At 40.5% G+C, this 20,424-nt stretch overlaps 1 protein-coding gene across 2 annotated transcripts in view; it reads right to left on the bottom strand.

Moving 5' to 3' along the window:
• Positions 1-20,424, bottom strand: part of LOC310681045 (serine/threonine-protein kinase TNNI3K) — a 141,858-nt gene that overhangs the window by 36,561 nt on the left and 84,873 nt on the right. For both annotated transcript variants that reach the window (XM_083448407.1, XM_083448406.1), the window contains 4 exons: positions 11,730-11,782; positions 9,619-9,671; positions 8,136-8,268; positions 3,417-3,526 (listed from right to left, as the gene is read on the bottom strand). In XM_083448407.1, the coding sequence (XP_083304533.1) occupies positions 3,417-3,526; positions 8,136-8,268; positions 9,619-9,671; positions 11,730-11,782 (349 nt within the window). The remainder of the gene's footprint in view (positions 1-3,416; positions 3,527-8,135; positions 8,269-9,618; positions 9,672-11,729; positions 11,783-20,424) is intronic.

Below are 20,424 nucleotides of genomic sequence, written 5' to 3'. Positions count from 1 at the left end.
GGCTTGCGATAAGACAGTACAAATTATCCAATGGAGGGTGCGAGCTCTGACTTCATGCAAATCAAGATTGTGATGCAGCACGACAGATCCTCCAATGGGGGCTGCACAATGACAGTGTTACTTTTTATGTATGCATTTTTAATAAAATGGATTAGATATAGAGTCACTATATATACCTTTTAGGAGGGTAGAATTTGATAGAGGTATCGTTTTGCTATATGTAGAAACGGACAAAGGGTTTTCAAAAGCCTATTCCCCTGCTAAATGCTGTTATAGATCAAAACTTGAGGGGCAAACCCAAATTTGGAGAGACTGTTGCTCAATATGTTAATTCTTCACCCCACTGCCTAGATGAATATGAATCTGCAATAAGACATCTGTGCATCCTCAGCTTAGGGATATTTCTCCATTAAAATTCTCCTCTACCAACCAAGCAGGATTGTTGGTCTTTATAATATGTGTGACTATAAGAAATAGTGAAATATTTTGATAGTATATTACTAAGGTTGCTTCCACACATGCCCCTAGGTTCTCTGGAATGGCTGCCTTCTGTTCACTCACTTTTTATGAAGAACCTAGATAACATCCAGATAACATTACTGTGCCACTGCAGACCAGTGTTTTTTTATATTATCCTTCCGTATTTTTTAGAGCTGATTTTTTTAAAATAAAAAAGACACAGTTGCAGGACCCAGTGTGGTCAAGTGAAGCACCACTGAGCCTTTTAAGAAGGCAGAAAGCAACAATATCCTGTAAGAACCCTTCTGGGGAATTGCTTACAGCATCTTCAAAGATGAGCTTCTGTTCCTGGCTCTGTGTATGTGTGTGTGTGTGTGTGTGTGTGTGTGTGTGTGAGAGAGAGAGAGAGAGAGAGTATATGATGATGTGGAAGCTGAGCAAACAGCTGGCTCCTTAGTCTGCTCCTTCTGTGGCCAGAACAGGAGCAGGAAAGGAGGCCTGTCTCACACTTTGAACTGGGACTGGCTAGTTTCCACCACAGAAGAAGCATTTTTGGTGCTTATGGCTTGTGCACCAGCAACATGCCATATCCAGTCACAAAATGGTGGCGGTGATGGGGGAGAAATATTGGGAACAACTGACTGGCTTGTTTACCAGCATGAACTCTTTATATCTGTATTACATTTGTATCCCAATTTTCCTTCAAGGAGCTCAAGGCGGCATACATGGTTCTCCCCCTCTCCACATTAATCTCTGTGACATAAGTTAGGCTGAGAGCTGGTGACAGGCCCAAGGTCACCCACCCAGTAGGCTTTGTGGCTAAGCAGGGATGTGAACCACAGTCTCCCAGATTCTAACCCAACACTACAACCATCACACCACTCTAACTATGGGGGAAACTGGTTCTTTGGCACTTGATCTGAACGTGGGGAGTGAGCCTTACTGAGCTATGAGTAGTTTTTCTCTCTCTTCTGCAAGCCTGCTGGGATTAAGGAAAGGGTATGGAACATGCATCTAATCTACTTATTTTAAATATTTATTTTAAAAGTTTGCTTGTGTTTTTTTATTTTCTTTCGGCAAGCTCCGGTCCCCTCCCTTTTACCTACCTATTTGTCAGCTAGGCTGGGCCAGTCTGGGAAGGAAGATAGTCTCCTCCCTTATTATCTCCCTTGTCATCTAGATTGCCTGTTGCCAAGACGGCACAACTGTTCTAACCATGGCACCCTGCCATCATGAAGGTTGCTTTAATTTCTAATATCTGTTAATTAAAATATGGAGTTTTAAAAATAATCGAAAGTGAAAAACCAGAGAAAGTAGAAAAACAACGTATGTCTCTTGACGTGGCATGCCAGATTTGCTCTTTTATGCAGAGATAGTTTTAATGGTTTTTAAACAATAGGTGGAGCTATCTCTTCTAGTTGCCCCACCAAGAAATAAAATAAATATGAAAATAATCAGCTAAAGAGTACCCAGATATCCAGCAGTAACAAAAGGCTTTAAAGAGATCTGAAAGGCTCTTGATTATTATTAAGGTTTTGGAAAATAAATATCTTATTACCATATCAACCATCTACGACTGATCTCTTGCAGAAGCTGATATATTATCATCTGGGTTTAGCATTTCTGTTTTCCAAGGGAAGGAGGTGTAGGCTGCACAGAGATGAAGTCAAAGAAAAGCCAGAAGGGAAATGGCAGTGGTATTTCACAGACTGTACAGAAAGAAGAGAATCCGACTGACAGCTAGGCTAATCTGGGCTACTTTATCACTTCTGGCTAAATCAGTGTGTTGTATGGCAGGTCACTCCATATCTAGGTTACTAACCTTTTTCTTTTTCTTTGCTGGACTTCCTCCTTTGACTTCATAGCCTGATGGACAGAAATTTAGCAGATGAGTTTTCCTGGCATGGAGATCAGTTGCAGAAAAAGCTTCACCTGCTAAAATTCTGGGTATGGAACAGCTGTTAAAAGACACAGGAGGAGGGCCAGAAAAAAAAGTGACAACCGTAGCACTAGCTTGGTGCCATCCTATTGAAGAATGCCTAAACCAAACCAGCCCTGCTGGTTGAAACTGAAGTCTACAAGCCAGTGCAAATGACAGCTCTGTACTATAGTATCAGATTATAGACAGGAAGCACTGCAGGCCAAGGCACTGGGCTCCTCTGTCCCCAACCCCCAAGACAATCGAAGGACAATGTAGACTGATTTTGGATCGAAACAGGCCACAACTTTATTGAATATAGATGAAAGAGGTTTGGCTTGTACATGGGGCAATTAATTACTTCTGGCCCACCTGCCGGAAGTGATGCCACAGGCCAATCCCAGAGCAGGGCTTCCTAAGACTTACATCAAATAGGGTGACCCCTGCAGGAATTGCCATCTGAGGGTGTTCCATTTGCCCTGGCCCCTGACTGGGCATAAGGGCATAGGAAACACCAGATTCCTTTAATAGGATACCTCAGCATTGTGAGGAGAGACAGAGACAACAACTTCCCTTCCATCAAAGACTAAGATTGCCCCAGTGCCCAAACCCAGTTGTGACAATTGTCATGAGTAGTGATCATCACAGCATGGCGGGTGTCCAGCTTTGGGTAACTAGCATGTCAATAATTTGCTGGTCATCCATAAAAGCACTACTCTCTCTGGACAAAGCCAGCGACTAGGAATCATATTTAGTAGGTCCAACAGTCAAATCTTCATTCGGGCACAACATTAACAAAACCATCTGTGATCCCACCCCCGTGTTTTCTTTTTGTATGTACGCCTGCAAGGAAATATCAGCATAAAACAGATTAACACTACAGTTTCTATATCCTTTCATGAAAGAAACTGAAAATCAAAGCGATGGATCTAGGCCTCAGGTGTTCGATGTTTAAATGAGCACGCAATTCTGCTTTCTATTCTTCATCAAGGAACAGTGGCATATATTGCTTGGAAAATTAAGAAATGGGGCCACTTACCTCAGGACATGCATTCCAGCCCCTCATTAACAATGATGAGATGGGCTTGGGAATTGAGTAGCCTATTGGAGGCCTGATGTGATGGTAGGCCATGTCTGCTGCTGCAGCCGCTGTAAATAAGAAAATGACAAGGAGGAGGAATTATTGTCCCTCCAAAAATGCAGGTGAAGGAAAAGAAGCCAACAATTAAAGTCAGTCCTCAGTCAGTAGCACTGTTTTCAACCAATTTTTATGGGAGTTTCTCCTGCAGTGGCCTTTTATTTGCACTCTGTAGGATCACTTATGAACCTGGTAGGAAGTCAACATCTCTTAACAAGAGGAACAAATGGATGAGGAGTTTAATCCAGGTATATATTATCTGATTTAGTGAATATTCCTTCAAATGAGTGATGTTTGTAGAGACTCCCCTTTCCTCCGCTTCTCTCAGTTATTCACTCATTGATGAAACTATGCTGCAGTAATTTCTCCAATCGGCATGAGATTTCGGAATGATAGCATCAAACTCAGGCTGGTACACATTTAAATTTTGTATGTACGCTACGTTTAACTTGGTATTCTTGCCATCTGTTACCATGTTATGAGATGGGGAGGCTGCAGTTAGTCCCTGGTAGATGACCAATTAATCATAGTGAATTATATCTATTGGTCTTAATAGGTAAGGCTGCAGCTATCCAGCGATAAATATATACTTACCGTCTGGTACAGTAGCAAAGGACCTAAACATTAACTTATGCACAAGTCCTGAGCTGCAAATCATGCATCCACGTTTGAGGTGCCTGGTTTAACTGGAATCTAAACTTTTCTGTTAGTTTCAGTATTTCTATTCATCATACAACTACTCAAGTGGGTTTTGCCATGCAACTATTACAGATAATGTAAGAAATCTAAAGAGGGTTCTGGACACTTGCATGGCCATAGTCTATGCCCCTGTGGTCTCTCCAAGAACCAAATGACCTTTTTACAGCCACATAGTAATGCCCATTTTAAAAGGAAGCTACTCCGATGTTCCCAAATGGTTTAATCTCTCAGATTTAGACTAGTCATTATGTGTAATTCATCTTCACGGCAGATCTTTAACTACCCAACGTGGGCTGCCTCTGATTGATAAACACTATTGCTGTAGTCTAATTGGTTGGCACTTAGTGCTTAAGTAATGGGTTGTTACCTTTTTATTTCAATTATGCCTGCATTATAAAACCTAAACAGTTTCTCAGCTACATGGCCTATTCACTCTTCTTTTCTTTCTAATGTGCTTGTTTTCCACCTTCCCATCTGGCTCCCTGTATTATTTTTAAAAGTTGAAAAATTCATCACAGTTCAGCACTCCAGCCAAGCTGCATTTCTTTTTAAAAGATTGTTATGTTAACATCTGGGGTCAAAAGGTGCTTTGTGGTTAATCTTAGCTTTCTGCAAATCTTATGCATTTATATCTGTAAGAAGTGAAAGTACAGTTTCCCTTTGCTTCTGGAAGCTTTCAGAAGAGTCATGAAATGTTTAATAATTGGAATCCTGCATCTATATACCCTCCAACATTCTACTGATCAGAACTGGGATGCTCATTTTTCGATCCCAAGTTCTTGTAGGATCCAGCTGACTCTTGCAAGAGCATGAGACCAAAATACGAGTGTCTTTTGGTCCAGTGCTCTGGCACAAATCAGTTGATTCATGCCAGAACACTGGACCAAAAATTGGGACATCCAATGATCCAGTCAGAAGCCAGGATAGCTTCTGAAATTATGGGATATCCTGGTCAACTTGGGAAGGGTGAGGGGTATGTATCTGTTCTGGATTTGACAGCTGGCAAACAAGAGAAATTCACAGGGAAGGATATGAGACAGGGTCCAGACCAGGTAATGACCTACCCTCTGAGGGGGCCACTCTTGGTTCTCACCTGGACACAGAACCTAGCTTGAGTCTGGGGCAGGGTACACTCAGATCTTGCAGAGCTTCACATAAAGGGAGCCTTAGAACATCCTGGTATCATGCAAAGGTGCCTGGGATTGTCTCTTAAGCTGAATGCCTATTCCTGTGATTCACAAACAATTACATGGGCCCCACTGAAGGGCCTTGAGGCACTTTCAGGTGGGCCTTAGTGTTACAGTCTGTCCAGTGCCTCCTTGCTTGCTCGCCATGCCCACTAGCCCTGCTAATGCCAGCACCCGCAACTCTTTCGAAGTTGACTAAATGAGGCCGGGAGACAGATGTTCAGCTGGGGAAGAGGGAAGGAATGTCTCCCTCCTCTAAAAGGCCTGAAGAGGTATTCAAGTAAATTAGAAAGTGAGATAAAATGTTATTACATTGCAATGATTACACAAACTGGGAATAGAAAAGAAGAGGACAAGGAGGAAGAAACGAATGTAAAAAGATTAGCGGGGAGGGATGGAAGAAACTGGCAGGAAGGCAGAGATAAAGTTCAACCTGAGTATGAAAGGAAGAAATCATAGGATAAAAATATTTTGAGAAGCATGTAGAGGTGGGAAGAGAGAAAAGTCAAATATAAAGCCTTCTCCACTGGATTTTTAGGATCAGCACATTTTGCCCCAGATGGGAAGGCTAGGTCAGAACACTTTCAGAGAAAATGTCTGTGCTTAGCTTGTGGAAAGCCGAGCTATGGAACTACAAGAAAAATGTTCTGGCAAATGTATCACTCTAGAGCAGATACTTGAATTTTTAGGGGTGGGGTGGCAAATGTTATTGTAAACTGTAGAAACAAAATAAAAAAACCATGAAGACTACCGTACTTTTTTGTCTATAAGACGTCCCCACCTATTTTGTGGGACTCAAATTTAAGAAAATGGGGGGAGATGGAACAGAGTTGTTGAGCTTCTTTTTGGAGGATTGCCCAGAGTTGTTCAGCTGGGAAGGGGGATTGCCAAAAATTGGTCACCCGCACAAGTCACAAAATCCGCCTCTCATCTGTCCCATCGCTGCCAGAAGCTGCCAATCACCCGCCCAACTACTGGAGCAGCAGCCATTGACGCACCAAACAATAACACGCACAATAGCTGCTGACAGCCATGGCAGCAACCAATCAAACATCCACCCTATGCACTACCCCTGTATAAGAAGACCCCCACTTTTTAGCATGATTTTTAAAGGGAAAAAAAGTCTTATACACAGAAAAGTACGGTAATCTAAAAGCTTGACATTTATTTCATGAAGGGCAAATGCTTATAAAAACGTGGGAAATCAAATTCTGAAATCAGATTGTGACAACATTTTATCTTCAACAAATCAGTAAAAGAAATGATAGAAACTAGAATAAGAAAAAGAAAAAGCTTAAGGATGCAGAAATTCCTGCAAACAAAAATGTATTAATGATACATTACCCAGTAAAGACACCAATAAAAGAAAATAGTGTGTGGTTTTTTTAAAAGGTGTAGGGAGAGAAAGCAAAAAGCATTGAACTAGTAAAATGATCATAATTCCATAAGTGGCAGAAGAGATGTGAATCTTGTTTTAATAAGATCTCCGGAGTATTTGGGAAGAGGAGAATTTTCTCCGGCTTTCCACCAACCAAGAACGAGCAAATAGGGTCAATAAATATATAACTTTAAATGCATCAGAGGAATAATGACTTTGAAAAGCTAAGCACCCTGGCTGTCTCAAATGGGAAAATGGAATGAATGGCTGTTGCACAAGACAAGTGAAGCTAATTAGTGAGAATCAATGGAGTCATGCTTAGAACAGGAAAGTTCAGGGGAATTCTCCAGACTGCAAGCTTCTCGGTGTTTAGAAAGTGCCTGGCCCTGTTAAAGTACTTGACTGTAAATAACAACAAGCACGAACCTGATAAAACTTTCAATAGGAGGAGGCTGCTGGGCAGAGGGAAGGAGACACTTTTGGATTCCTCTGGAACTCTCCTTCCCATGCCTTTTCTGCTATGTCCCTCTGCAAGTCAGCTCCAGGGAGCCTACTTGCAGCATTTTCATATAAGACCACTTTCCCCATGTTTTTCCCCCAGGTTCAGTGGGTGTGTGGAGCATCTAGTCTCTGTGATGAAGTGCAGTTGGCCAAGTCAAACACCTGAACCTGACAGCATCCAGCTATAACCGAAACAGCAAAAGAACTCTCAACCCCCAGCAAACAGCCCCATTTATATGTAGATTTAAGGGCCATTTAAAAAATGAAGTTCAAGTACATTCTGAACCGGCATTCATTAGAAACTGGAGCAGTTTTCTGCTGCATTTGGTAGCTCATTCAATGCACAGTTTTGGCTCTAAAGGTTTCCCAGTGTAGAGTGAATGGCTGTGATGTCACACTGGGTCAAGACGATCTGGCTATGATGTCACACTGGGGGATCAGGGCACCTTTGCTCACAATGGCTATGTTGCTTTGATGGCAAAGCGTTGATCTCCTTGTTTTGCAGTACATTTTCATCGATGCATGCATAAAAATATATATTAACATTCTAGTAAGCTTGAAACACCTCAGGCATCTGATAAGCTTAGTTTGGAGAAAGCACCTTAGGGTAAAAGCTAGTACAGACTCTTAAGTTGCCTGCATAATTCTTTTTCCTTGACAAAACATTGATTTCAGCGTACTGTGGCTGACTGCAAAACACTGGCTTTACAGTTCTATGTGGAAACTGAAAGCCCACGATGCAAAATTAAAACAAATACACATTTGACTAAAAGCTGAGTTAGTGTTATACAAAGCAGCTTCTTTGTTGTGCACCAGAAAGAAGCAATCTTGATGCTACCTTGCTGTGCATCTTACCTGGTTTGAGGTGAGCAAATGGAATTTCCCCTGTTAACAGTTCCCAGAGACACAAGGCATAGCTGAAAACATCGGCCTTTATAGTGTAGCGAGTACACTGTGTGAATACTTCAGGGGCCATCCAGCGCAGGTTCTGTACATCAAGACAACATCAATAATGCATTAATGGTATGTTTTGTTTCTTCACGGGGGCACCGATTCTCCAGCTTCATTTCTCTTTGCTTTCTGGCAATATGTTCACAAAACAATTCTCTTAATAGGAAGGGAGAATGGTGATCAGATTGTTCCTGCGGAACAGATTCCCAAGTCTTTTATTGAGTTTCAAACTGCACTGTGGGCTTCACTTCATACATAAAACCAGGATGCTCTTCCATACCCTACAATATTTCTCCAATAAAAACAGGGGTGTCCTATTTAATAATAATAATAATAATAATAATAATAATAATACCCTACCCATCTGACAGGGTTGCCCCAGCCACTCTGGACAGCTCCCAACATATAAAAACATAATAAAACACTAAAAAAAGCCTTCCTATACAAGGCTGCCTTCAGATGTCTTCTAAAGGCTGTATAGCAGGCTTCCTCAACCTTGGCCCTCCCGATGTTTTTGGCCTACAACTCCCATGATCCCTAGCTAGCAGGACCAGTGGTCAGGGAGGATGGGAATTATAGTCTCAGAACATCTGGAGGGCTGAGGTTGAGGAAGCCTGCTGTATAGCTATGTCCTTTGCTTGGGGGTTGCATAGCTCCAACATTTCTCCAATGAAAATAGAGATGTCCTAAGAAAAATAGGATATTCCGGGATCAAATCAGAAATCGAGATGGCTTCTGTAAATCCAGGACTGTCCCTGGAAAATAAGGACACTTGGCAGGTCTGCTCTTGGCAGCTCCTAGTCTGAGAGAAGGAAGTAAAGTTTCAGTGGCGGCACAACAAGTGGTGGGCAACAGTGATGCTCTGCATTGGTCAGGAGCTTCCATTTACATTTCCTGAAATGTCCTGAGGTGATACTATGTCGGAGGCTATGTTCAGAATGGAGGCTCCATTCTCTGGTAAGCCAACACCCCAAACCTTTTCAAAGAATTCTCAGTACAAAACAACAACCCCTCCCTCTTAGAGTTCTTCATGAAAGCTCAGAAAAACAATTACAGTGCTAGGGGCCGGGGGAACTTACCCATCAACAGTCTGAAGATGATTCTGAACTACTAATATAAGAACTACTAATATAAGTAGCAAATTCTAATGCCAATTACTGTTGCAGACTAGAAATTCATTTCTGAGTGCAAAGCAGAGAGAACATTTTGTACCCACTAATCATCATTGATCTCAATTGACATGGCAAACAAATGGCATACACTGTCATTATACAATAGCATGTATGTTGGAAGAAGAAAATCCTAATCTTATTTCTTGCTCCTTGGCTAGATTTTCATATACATTTGATAGTACTTATTTGTAACGAGAGAGAAAGAATAGGCAAACCCCAGGTTGTTTTGTCATATTATCTTCATCCAGAGACTGCAGAAATCTGGATTCTGGGATGTAAAAGCAAAACAAAAGGGAGGGAGAGCAGTTAAATAAGTATCACTGAGTACAGGATAACCAAAGTATTTAAAAAAGAACAAAAATGCATATATATTTGTAAGTTGTATAAAGTTCAAGTGGAAATACAATGACATCATGGCATTGTTTGTCAAGGACAGCATTCATTAAAAGGCTTGCATTAAATAATTAATATTTGTATTTGAATACTTCAGTTATTCAAAATCAGATTTACATCCACCACCAAAAACATGGATGCCCTGCCAGAAGCCAGAAGCGTGATGTCATACTAGCATCTCTCAAAAACTCAAGCCAGCCTATATATAGGCTTTTAAGAGGCTGGTTTTATTTTTAAACCAATGGATTTTTCTGCATCAGTGCAGATAAGGAAGATCATTGGATTACAAAACATAGATTTGCATTGCCTGTTTAAAATTATGATCGGAATAGGAGATCAGTAATCATTAGCTTTTGCCCCACCCCCACCCCCAAATTCCATTTGTTCCCCACAGGATATGTGACCAACAGTAATTACCCAGCTTATAATCACAGTATATCAAGATCTTATATAGCATGAGTCCTTACTCTATTTGCCTACAAGCTAGTTTTTTCTGGCTTTGACCCCATATATAGTACATCTAAAACATATGTGGGAAGGTAGCAGATAGCAGGATTGGGAATAAGATGAGCAGGGCAACTGCAGAAGCCATATAATAACCTGGTATTGTGACTCAAGAACAACAGGAATGAAAGTGTAACAAGATCTAATGACATTTTAAAGGAATCTCTCTCTTTCTTTTCAGAAACTTTATATATCTCACCGTCCTGAGAAATATGTTATTTAGGCCTTTGTACCATGCCAAACTTGACCCGATATTGAAAAGCCTCTTTAACTATCCCTGAACTGGGGAAATCAGTGAGTTACAAAATAATAATGCCCCAGATCCAGGTGCCTTTACAGTTGAGGATTATAGATATTCCTGAATAAACTTGAACATCTCTTATGGGAGATACTGAATGAAATTATTTCAAGTTATATACTCCTCAGAACATGGGAATTGGCAAGAATGGTGGTTATACATAAAAACAGCCAGCTAATTCCAGCCATATTGTCCTATAGCATTATTGAATCAGGATTTTAAATTGTGGAGCACCATCCTTGCAAATAGATTAAATACAACAAATAAATACACTGGAGATGATCAGACCAGATTTATTAAAGAATGCAAATTATCTTCAAACATTCGTGAAGTGTTACATATCAATCATATTATCAAGTAAACAAAACAACCTTGTGAAATATTATTTCTGGGTGCTGAGAAAGTTTTTGACAGTTCATTGATGGGTGCCAAAATGATCAACTGTTATAACTGGAAGATAATGAAGAAACTAACTTTTAATAGTTAATTAAGGTTTGGGATATTGTCTGTATGGTTAAGTTCACAAATATGGGGAGAAGTGGAAAAGGAAGCCAGCCAGATAACATTTTTTGGTGGAAAAATAGAGTGTCTTTGTAATTTATTGTGGCAACAAGGTTCACGATAACATAAACCCATTTATATTACTTGGAAATTTATGACTTCCATTTGTTCTACTTGATTCTGGTATGGAAATTTGTTCTTTGTTTTTAGATCTGGATATCTGATTCCCCAACCCTTTTTACAGATTTATCTGTTTTGTTTTTCCCCCTTCTGTTTATTAAACTGAGTGTAAGTAAATAATTTAAACTTAACAAAGAAAAGAAAGCAAACTACATCAAAGGCTTCACTTGTTAGCCTACCACATAAAAACAGCTGAACTCTAATAATGCAAGAGATACAATACATTAAACATCATTGTGGCTTCCTCATCAGTCTGTGGCTTATGATATCCAACCATCTTTCACATAATGGCTACCAATTCTGCCCTAGAGCAAGGATGGGCAAGAGGTCTACTGGTAGATGTCATAATTTCCAATAGATAGAGCAGATCTTGCAGTCCAAAGTCTGCTCATCCTTGCTAGAGAGGTTACAAAACATACTGGGATTTTCTTTTAGTTTCCAATCTCTTACCTCCAAAATCAGCAACAACAGCATGACCATCTTCGTACAGGAGGATATTGTGACTGTGGAGAAGAATATGTTGTTAGATTGGGTACCTGAATGGTATTGTCTTCAAAATGGATGTGTGCAACATGATCAGGAATTTTAGACTGTTTTCTGCTCTCTCTTATATTATACCGAAACAGAGTCTTAGGTTTAGTTTTTAGCTACATCCTACAGTTATTAACATGATTCAAAAATTGTCCAATATAAAAAAAATGGAGGGTGAAAAAAATCCTGACAGTTTAGTAAGTCCAAATGTCAGAGTCATTCTCTAATTAGTAGTAGAACAAGTACATCTCCTAATTAGTGGAAGATCATCTGTAACAGGTTTATTAATTATGTGACAGCATTACCTAGAAGGAATGAAGATGATGACATTTTGGACTGAACCCAGTGATAACCTTTCAATAAAATCAGAAGGCCTGATTATCCTCTCAGTTCAGCTCCACTCAGATAAAGTGGACTACTCCTAATTTACAATGGCATAAATGAGCCCAGGAAAAAGCCCATGGAATCCAGCTGTGAGCAGGCTACTGCCAGCAACTGTAAGATGCTCATAAGGAGGATATTTTGGACCGATCTCAAAAGGCTAATTTCCATTTTTTCCTCCCTATTTAATTTGACAGACAATCATTGTCCTTTGATTTTGTTCATTTCCCTTTCTACTTTGCATAAGAAAGCTTGTAGCCTCGTAAAGGATTTACATGAATCTTATCTCTTTATGATGAGGTAATCTTCACAATCATCTCCTCATTAGACCCCCATCGAGCAGGGCCTTGGGAGCATATTTGGCATGTAATGGTGGAAATCTCCACCAACCTATTCAAGGAAAGAGTCACAAATTCAGAATGGCTTGGTAGATGGTGGCAACAGGACCTAACAAACATTATGCACCTTCCGTTGGGCTTCTGTCAATGTTGAAACCACCATGAGAGGAGAAAAAGCCCATGACAAAAGTCACGATATCGCCTGGGGAATGTCAGGCCTTGTGGGCTACCATGACATCCGGATGTCGGAGGAAAGGGCAAGGAGGCCAGAAGATATTTTTCACTTTCCCATTTGCCTCACCCAGGTCTAAGCACAGGTGATTCACAGGTCAGATAGGTTCTGAAAATCCAACCCTAATGTTAACACAACCAGACTAGCTTAGTGTTAATGCAACTAGATTTTCCAGTCCTTCCACTCACTCTGCATTTATTCATGATGATACTTTTCTGTTAGTTTATTGAACAGTTATTTTAGGTGAACAATAGTGCAAATCATTGGCGTAGACATTTTTTTAAAACAAGAGCAAACAGACCCCAAAACAAGCGTTAACAGGATTTTGATTTTATATGAGAGATGCATTTGGGCATATTACATGCAACTAAGCTGTTCATAGCCTTTTTGCCCCTATCAATAAATGCTTCCACTTCTCCTTCGCTTTTCCTTCTTACACAATACAGCGGTCCATAACTGATATAACCCAACTGCTGTATAAAGTATGAAGTGGTTTCTGAAATACTTAAAACCACACATAAGAGCATGAAAACAATACAAGGCGCTGTTTAGTGAACATAAGGGGACATCTTATTTCAGCTCACATGATTATTTTTCTTTATATGTTGAAGTCAAAAACAAAGCTGCTGCATCAAATTCTCTTAAAAGTTTTGTGCTGCAATTTAATCTCGAATATATAAAAAAGCAGACCTTTTGACACTTTGCCATGGGCTGTTTCCTTCCACTAACAGGGGGCTCTTTAATCTAGGGGAGGCTTCCATAGGCTGAAGGGAGGAGAGGTGATTTTCACAAATCCCCCCTTTCGCCTGGAGTCCAGCGTGAACCTCCCATGCTGTTCTAGAGGGTTCCCATAAATTTGGGATTTGGGAGAAGGGCCACATGGGGGGAATCTGTGAAAATTGCCTCCCTTCTAAAGAAAATATCCACTGAATTAAAGAACCTTCTCTCAACCATGCCTAAAGAGATATAATTGGATACAACCCTGTGAACCTTGCCCACTACTGAAAATCTGAGATGCTACCTTGGCCACCTGGAATCTGTTTGATGTTTCTGATATTTATCCAGCTTGTTACTGTTGTTGAAGGTGTATCTCTTACTTCAGGGATGGAGAACTTGTCCACCTCCCTTGAGATGCTTCTAGGCTACAGCCCAACATCTGGAGGGTCAGAGGTTGACCATCCTTGTCTTACTCAATACTCTAAACTTTTTGACTTATTTTTTCCTCTTCTCTCTCTCTACAGCTGCATGCACACACACGAGAAAATGTGGTTCCTCAATACTTTCTGACCTTAGATCTCACCTCGTCCTTGATCACACATTCTGTTTACTTCCTTTTCTGTTAATTGGATGGCCAGCTCGATATAGCACAGACTCTTAAGCTGAGCTGAGAGTCAGGTTTCTGTATTTGAGAAGGAAGATTTCCGAGAGCAGTTGAGACAGGGAGCTGGGCAGGGTGCTTGCCTGTACTGGCCATGTTATCCATGTGTTCTCCATTGAACATTTTTCTCTAAGAACGCCTTCTCAAATGGAGATATTTCTAAAAAATTGTAAAGTTTTGCTATTGACCATGCCTACAGCCACTCTTAGCTACAATATCTTGCTGTGTACTTCATCTTTGTAAAAGGGCTGTCCCCAAAAGGCACACAGTACCTGCCTGCCATACTGAGAAAATTAGGTGTCCGGTGAAGTGGGATCACTTCTTGATGCACTGCTGAAATTTATTAACCTGCATGATTGGAGAGGCCTAGCCCTTGGCACATCTGGAAGCATTCCAAGGGTCAGCTGTGCTGTGGTAATTAGGCTTCATTTTCAATCTCATCACATTATTAAAGCCATTAGTTTACAAACACATCTCCCCAACGTGTAATCACTCAAAAGTAACTGAAAACCAGGGAAAGTGCAGAAGGCATTTCAATAGCTTGGCACCATGTTCTTTCCTAACTAGAAACACTGCTATTATAAATGCACCACTCTTATATGAGTACCACTTTAGATATCCGACGTTGTTCCACATGAAAGAAGTAATATTTAAACGCTCCTTTGCTGCTTTGAATACCACTCCATCATGGGGAACCCGTTCATCCAAGCAAAAGTACCGATATTCCTAAGTTTCTGCTTTCATAGCATTATGGAGCTGCACTATGGAAAAGACTTTTTGGTGACACTCTCAAGGGGTAGTAGCAACTAAACCAGCTAGTAGCTGTCTCACCATGTTTTGTGTCAAAAATTATGTAAGTTATAAATATATTTCGTGAAAAATAATTAATTTTATTCACGATGCTTACAAGAGAGAGAAAGAGAGAGGACCATCTCACTTTTTCTACTATATTTTCACTGTTAATTTTTACAAAAATAGATCTCTAACATCCCATCCTTTCTCTACAAAGTCCCAATTTCTTATGTTTGTTTGTTTGTTTGTTTGTTTGTTTACTGCATTATTTCTTGTCAGGGCAACCCAGTCAGATGGGAGAGGTACAAGTAATAAATTACTACTACTATGACTATTACTACTACTTTTATTATTAATATTTCCTCAAGACTGTGAATCTCTTTCCTATTCTACTCTATCCTATCTTCACAACAACTTTCCAAGTTGGTTAAGAGGTTAAGAGTGAGGATTTGTGGATGATTGCCCAAGGTCACTCAGTGAAATTTATGGCTAAGTAGGAACATAAGGAGCTCCCTTATACTAAGTCAGACCATTGGCCCATCTAGCTTAGTATTGTTTACACTGACTGGCAGCTACTCTCTGGGGTTATAGGCAGCAGTCTCTCTCGCAGCCCAACATGGAGATGCTGGGAATTGAACTTGGGACCTTCTGCATGCAAAGCAGAACTATGATCCTTCCAAAATGGGAATTTGATCAGAATTGTAGACTGTATTCTAAGATTGTCCAGTAGCACCTTAGAGATCTACTAAGTTTGTTCTTAGCTTTCGTGTGCATGCACACTTCTTCAGATACACTGAAACAGAAGTCACCAGACCCTTATATATAGTGGGAGGGTGGAGTGGGTTTTTTCTCAGAAGGGTAGTAGCATATACCCAGAATAAAATTAGTTGGTCTCTAAGGGACGCTAGTGGTGCTGTGGGTTAAACCACAGAGCCTTGGACTTGCCAATCAGAAGGTTGGCAGTTTGAATCCCTGCAACGGGGTGAGCTCCCGTTGCTCGGTCCCTGCTCCTGCCAACCTAGCAGTTCAAAAGCACACCAGTGCAAGTAGATAAATAGGTACTGTTCCGGCGGGAAGGTAAATGGCATTTCTGTGCGCTGCTCTGGTTCGTCAGAAGCGGCTTAGTCATGCTGGCCACATGACCTGGAAGCTGTATGCTGGCTCCCTCTGCCAATAAAGCGAGATGAGCGCCGCAACCCCAAAGTCGGTCGTGACTGGACCTAATGGTCAGGGGTCCCTTTAAGGTGCTACTGGACAATTTTTTAATTTATTTCGACTGTGTCAGGCCAACATGGCTACCTACCTGAATCTGTGTTATAAGGTGTGTGTACTGGAGAATATCAAGCCATCCATGTTGTAACTAGAGTAGGGGGAATACCACTACCCCTGTTTGTTTGTTTTTAAGTATGTACATCAACATACATGATTTTCTGTCCTTTCTTCTATTTGCTTTTTTCCTGTCAGAATCTCAATTCAGGACTGCAGACCAGTCATAAATAGTCTGAGAGGAACCATTTATAAAACTCATTAGTATTACAGAGGAAGTAAAAAAAAATAAAAAAAATAAAAAAATGATTTCAATTAAATCTTTGAAACCATAGCAACAGAAAACTCCAATAAAGGTAAAGGATTGCAGAACCATAACTTTTCCTACATCTGTCAGTCGAGGTGTATTTAAGGCTTACTGCTAAATCTAGTGGATTTGTCCTGTAACCACTGGGACCGAAGAGGTGAATTATGAGATTTGTATTGTGGTTAAACCCATTTATTGAGGGTAATGTGAACAAAACGCTATCCTCTTTACGTTCAGTTTGCACAACACTAGGGAATGTAACAAGAGATATGTGTGTATGTAGGGGGGTTAATAATACTAGGGAATAAATTTAACTCTGCCACTGATAATAGTATTCCTCCCAAGAGGCTCACAAGTCTCCATACCGATTGAATGTCTAAAAATGTATGTGCCTTTTCATAATGGATTTGTCTCTTCCTGGCACAGAGAGGTGAGGGAACTGGAGAAGAATATATCAGCAATACACAAGGGCACCTGTTTTGTACCATTTCAACTTTTATAGCTTCCTTCCAAGAACCCTGGGAATCATAGTTTGGTGAGACTGCCAAGAATCCTGTTAAAGATATACAGCACATTTCCTTCATAGAACTACAGTTTCCTGTGTCCCCTGAGGAGAAGGAATGGCTGTTAATCCAGTTTAGGTCAAGCAGACCACAAGGGCTCTTTACTGAAATATTACAGAGGCGGCGTTGTAATTAGAGAAGAACCAAAATGCACATTTCAGTTTGTGTTTTGGCTTATAAAGGTGAAGGGATACCTGGATGAAATGTGATGCCTTAAAAGCAATCATCTTCAAATCCACCTTTATTGCTAGTCGCTATATGTAGCCATTACTCAGTGCCAGAGCTACTTTTCCACCAAGTTCTGAAACAGTCTAAGCATGACAGCCTCTTCTTATCTTAAGGTAAAGGTAAAGGTACCCCTGCCCGTACGGGCCAGTCTTGACAGACTCTAGGGTTGTGCGCCCATCTCACTCAAAGAGGCCGGGGGCCAGCGCTGTCCGAAGACACTTCCGGGTCACGTGGCCAGCGTGACATCGCTGCTCGGGCGAGCCAGAGCCGCACACGGAAACGCCGTTTACCTTCCCGCTAGTAAGCGGTCCCTATTTATCTACTTGCACCCGAGAGTGCTTTCGAACTGCTAGGTTGGCAGGCGCTGGGACCGAAGAACGGGAGCGCACCCCGCCGCGGGGATTCGAACCGCCGACCTTTCAATTGGCAAGCCCTAGGCACTGAGGCTTTAACCCACAGCGCCACCCGCGTCCCTCTTCTTATCTTACAATATCCCTATTCCTGAGATATTCAGTATGCCCCCTGCCCACAAATCCTGCTCTTGACACACACTGCTACCACTTAGATCTGTTCAGCAGTGGCCCATGTTCTGCTCTAAGTGACTAGCTTGGCCCTTAAGGGTCAGTAAACGAATACCATTCATTTTGAAATAAACTGCCTTTTTTGTTTTGATTGCAGTCACCTCACTGTTTGCTATTCTTGCGATTCGCTTCCAGGTATGTGTGAGGTTCTGAACAAACGACATAAATTTGATGTAGCATAATGGATGCCCTGAGAGACCTCAGGATTTTATTTGATGACTAACACTGCACCACAACAGCTCAGGATTGAACCTGTAATGAGTATCAACTCCAAGCCGATTTTTACTTGTCACGGTATCTGGTTAGTACCAGTCAGTTCCTCAGTTTTAAGGACACAAGCATTGCCTTCAAAATTGAAGAAAAACACCCCCCCCCCAAAAAAAAATCCCTTAACTGTATATTTCCAGTCTGTTATTTATCCAGCTCATCTTTTTGTGTGTTCTCTTACACCACTTAAACTTCCAAGGTCAGCATTCTGAATGCAGTAACAATCACTCATATGTGAAGTTACTGAAGAGGCACAGTGAGTTTGGGCAGAGAGGGGGAAATGAGAGTAAGCAAAGCAGAGGCGAAAGGTCTAGGGAGGTTAAATGTATAGATATCAGGGCATTCAGACACAGGGACGTTTTTTGTTGTTGGGAAGAAGCAAGGGAGAGGGTAAGCTTCAGCATCAAATGGAAGACTGCTCCTCCTGAACAGCAGTTGAGAAGCTGTTATTTATCCAGAACCACAGTTTCCCATTTCTCCTGATGAGCTTCCAATAGTTTAAACCTGCTTGCATCTGAGGATGTGCAAAAAGTGACTCATATATATATATATATATATATATATATATATATATATATGAATGAAAGGGTCAGGGGGAAATAAAAAGCACAATGGCGAGGGCATATTTGTCTCTCACATGCATATGGAATGAAAATGTGTAACCACTTCAAATATGCATAAAGAACTGCAGGAAAATAAACTCCTGGAGCTGTGTTGCTACCCACACACCTTTGTGCTGGCTTCTTTTGTACATTTTCATGCGATTGAAGAATCTGAGGCTATGCCTCAGGGTTCCATTTTTATCTGACTGAAAAGCGGTGCAACTAAAAGGAGGGTGTTATGCACCTTTGCTCAATAGAACAACAGCCCCTTAACCACTGTTCACACCACTCTCTCCATATTCTTCCTGTTTCTTCCCTGGACCTGGACCTATTTAGCATCTCACCCTAGAACTTTAGGACTTCATCAAGATTCATTTTAAAATTGTAAAGACACTGAGAAATGTATTACATATATTCATACGTATATTTGGTATAAGCATGTTTATAATGTATAAACAAACAAACAAAAAGGGCGTGGTGCAATTTAGGGTGAGTGGGCATCTGCTCTTGCAATGGGGCTTCTTCTTCTTGCATGCCCCCCAAATCTGCTCCAGAAGGTCTGGAACAGTTGTGGGGAGGCAGTCATCAAAGGAAGAAAGAGAAACCAGAAGTCCTGTTGCACACATGGACTTTTGTTTCATAACATAGCTGCATGCTCCCCATATTGTAGGGTCTTTAAAGGCATCTGGATAAAGATGACCCTTTATCTGTATACATTCCTCCTTTATCCGTATCCCGTATGTCCATTTGCAATTTCTTTTCATGAAAATTAATTCTAAGTAGACCCAGAACTAATTTGCATTAGCTCTGCTGAAAACAGTTCTGTTTCACCAAACATTTTTAGAGAATTAATTTGATTCAGTCCTGGTTGTCTGTTTTATATGTTATGACTTCATAATTTTATGATGCTTAATGCTTATATTGTACATTGCCATAGCATTTTTAAAAAAATGAGTTGGTGGTTAAGAAATATTCCTAAGGACAGAATAAATTTAAAAAGAATCTTCTTCTAAAATAAGCCCATTTTAGTATGATATATATCATATAGCCAGGTTTGAGTTAATAGGAAAAAAGACATTTGTCAGTAAAGAAAAAGGGGTGTTTTTATTTCTTTCATGACTAGATAGGAGCATATCACAGTGTTTTCAAACATGTTTTTGGTATTTGTCCACACTTCTGCCAAAGCTTAAAATTACCAAATGTTCCTCCAGATTTTTTTTTTTAAATGATGGTGGCAATTGAGCAATTGGCAGGTGCTGAAGTTTTCCTATATTTACCCCAGACATGCAAAATAGTGTCCCTATGGTGCTGACATGAAGACAGGCAAAAACAATTTACATCTTTCAGCCACTGCATGACCCACACTAATCAGTTAGGATAGTAATACCAGCTAACATTCAATGTGCTTAAGCCTCATTTTTTTCTAATCATATATAATTTCCTTATGTAGATTTCTTCTCCATTCAAATAAATTTGTTTAAAAATAGTTGGCACTCCAGTGCAAGTCATTAGAAATATGAATGTGCCTGCTTTGTAAAATCAATTTAGGGAATATATTCATTTTGATGGCATTTCTCTTCCCTGTGTTCCATACATTAATGCTATCTTGGATTTACTTAAATGAAGAAACAATAATTACAGTTTTTTATCATCACTGGAAATATTGTAATGTTAGAATA

This window comes from Podarcis tiliguerta, assembly GCF_965153285.1.
Source record: "Podarcis tiliguerta genome assembly, chromosome: 6".
NCBI classification, from domain to species: domain Eukaryota; kingdom Metazoa; phylum Chordata; class Lepidosauria; order Squamata; family Lacertidae; genus Podarcis; species Podarcis tiliguerta.
The sequence above is the reverse complement of the archived record's forward strand: the minus strand, read 5'-3'. Positions and strand labels throughout refer to the sequence as shown.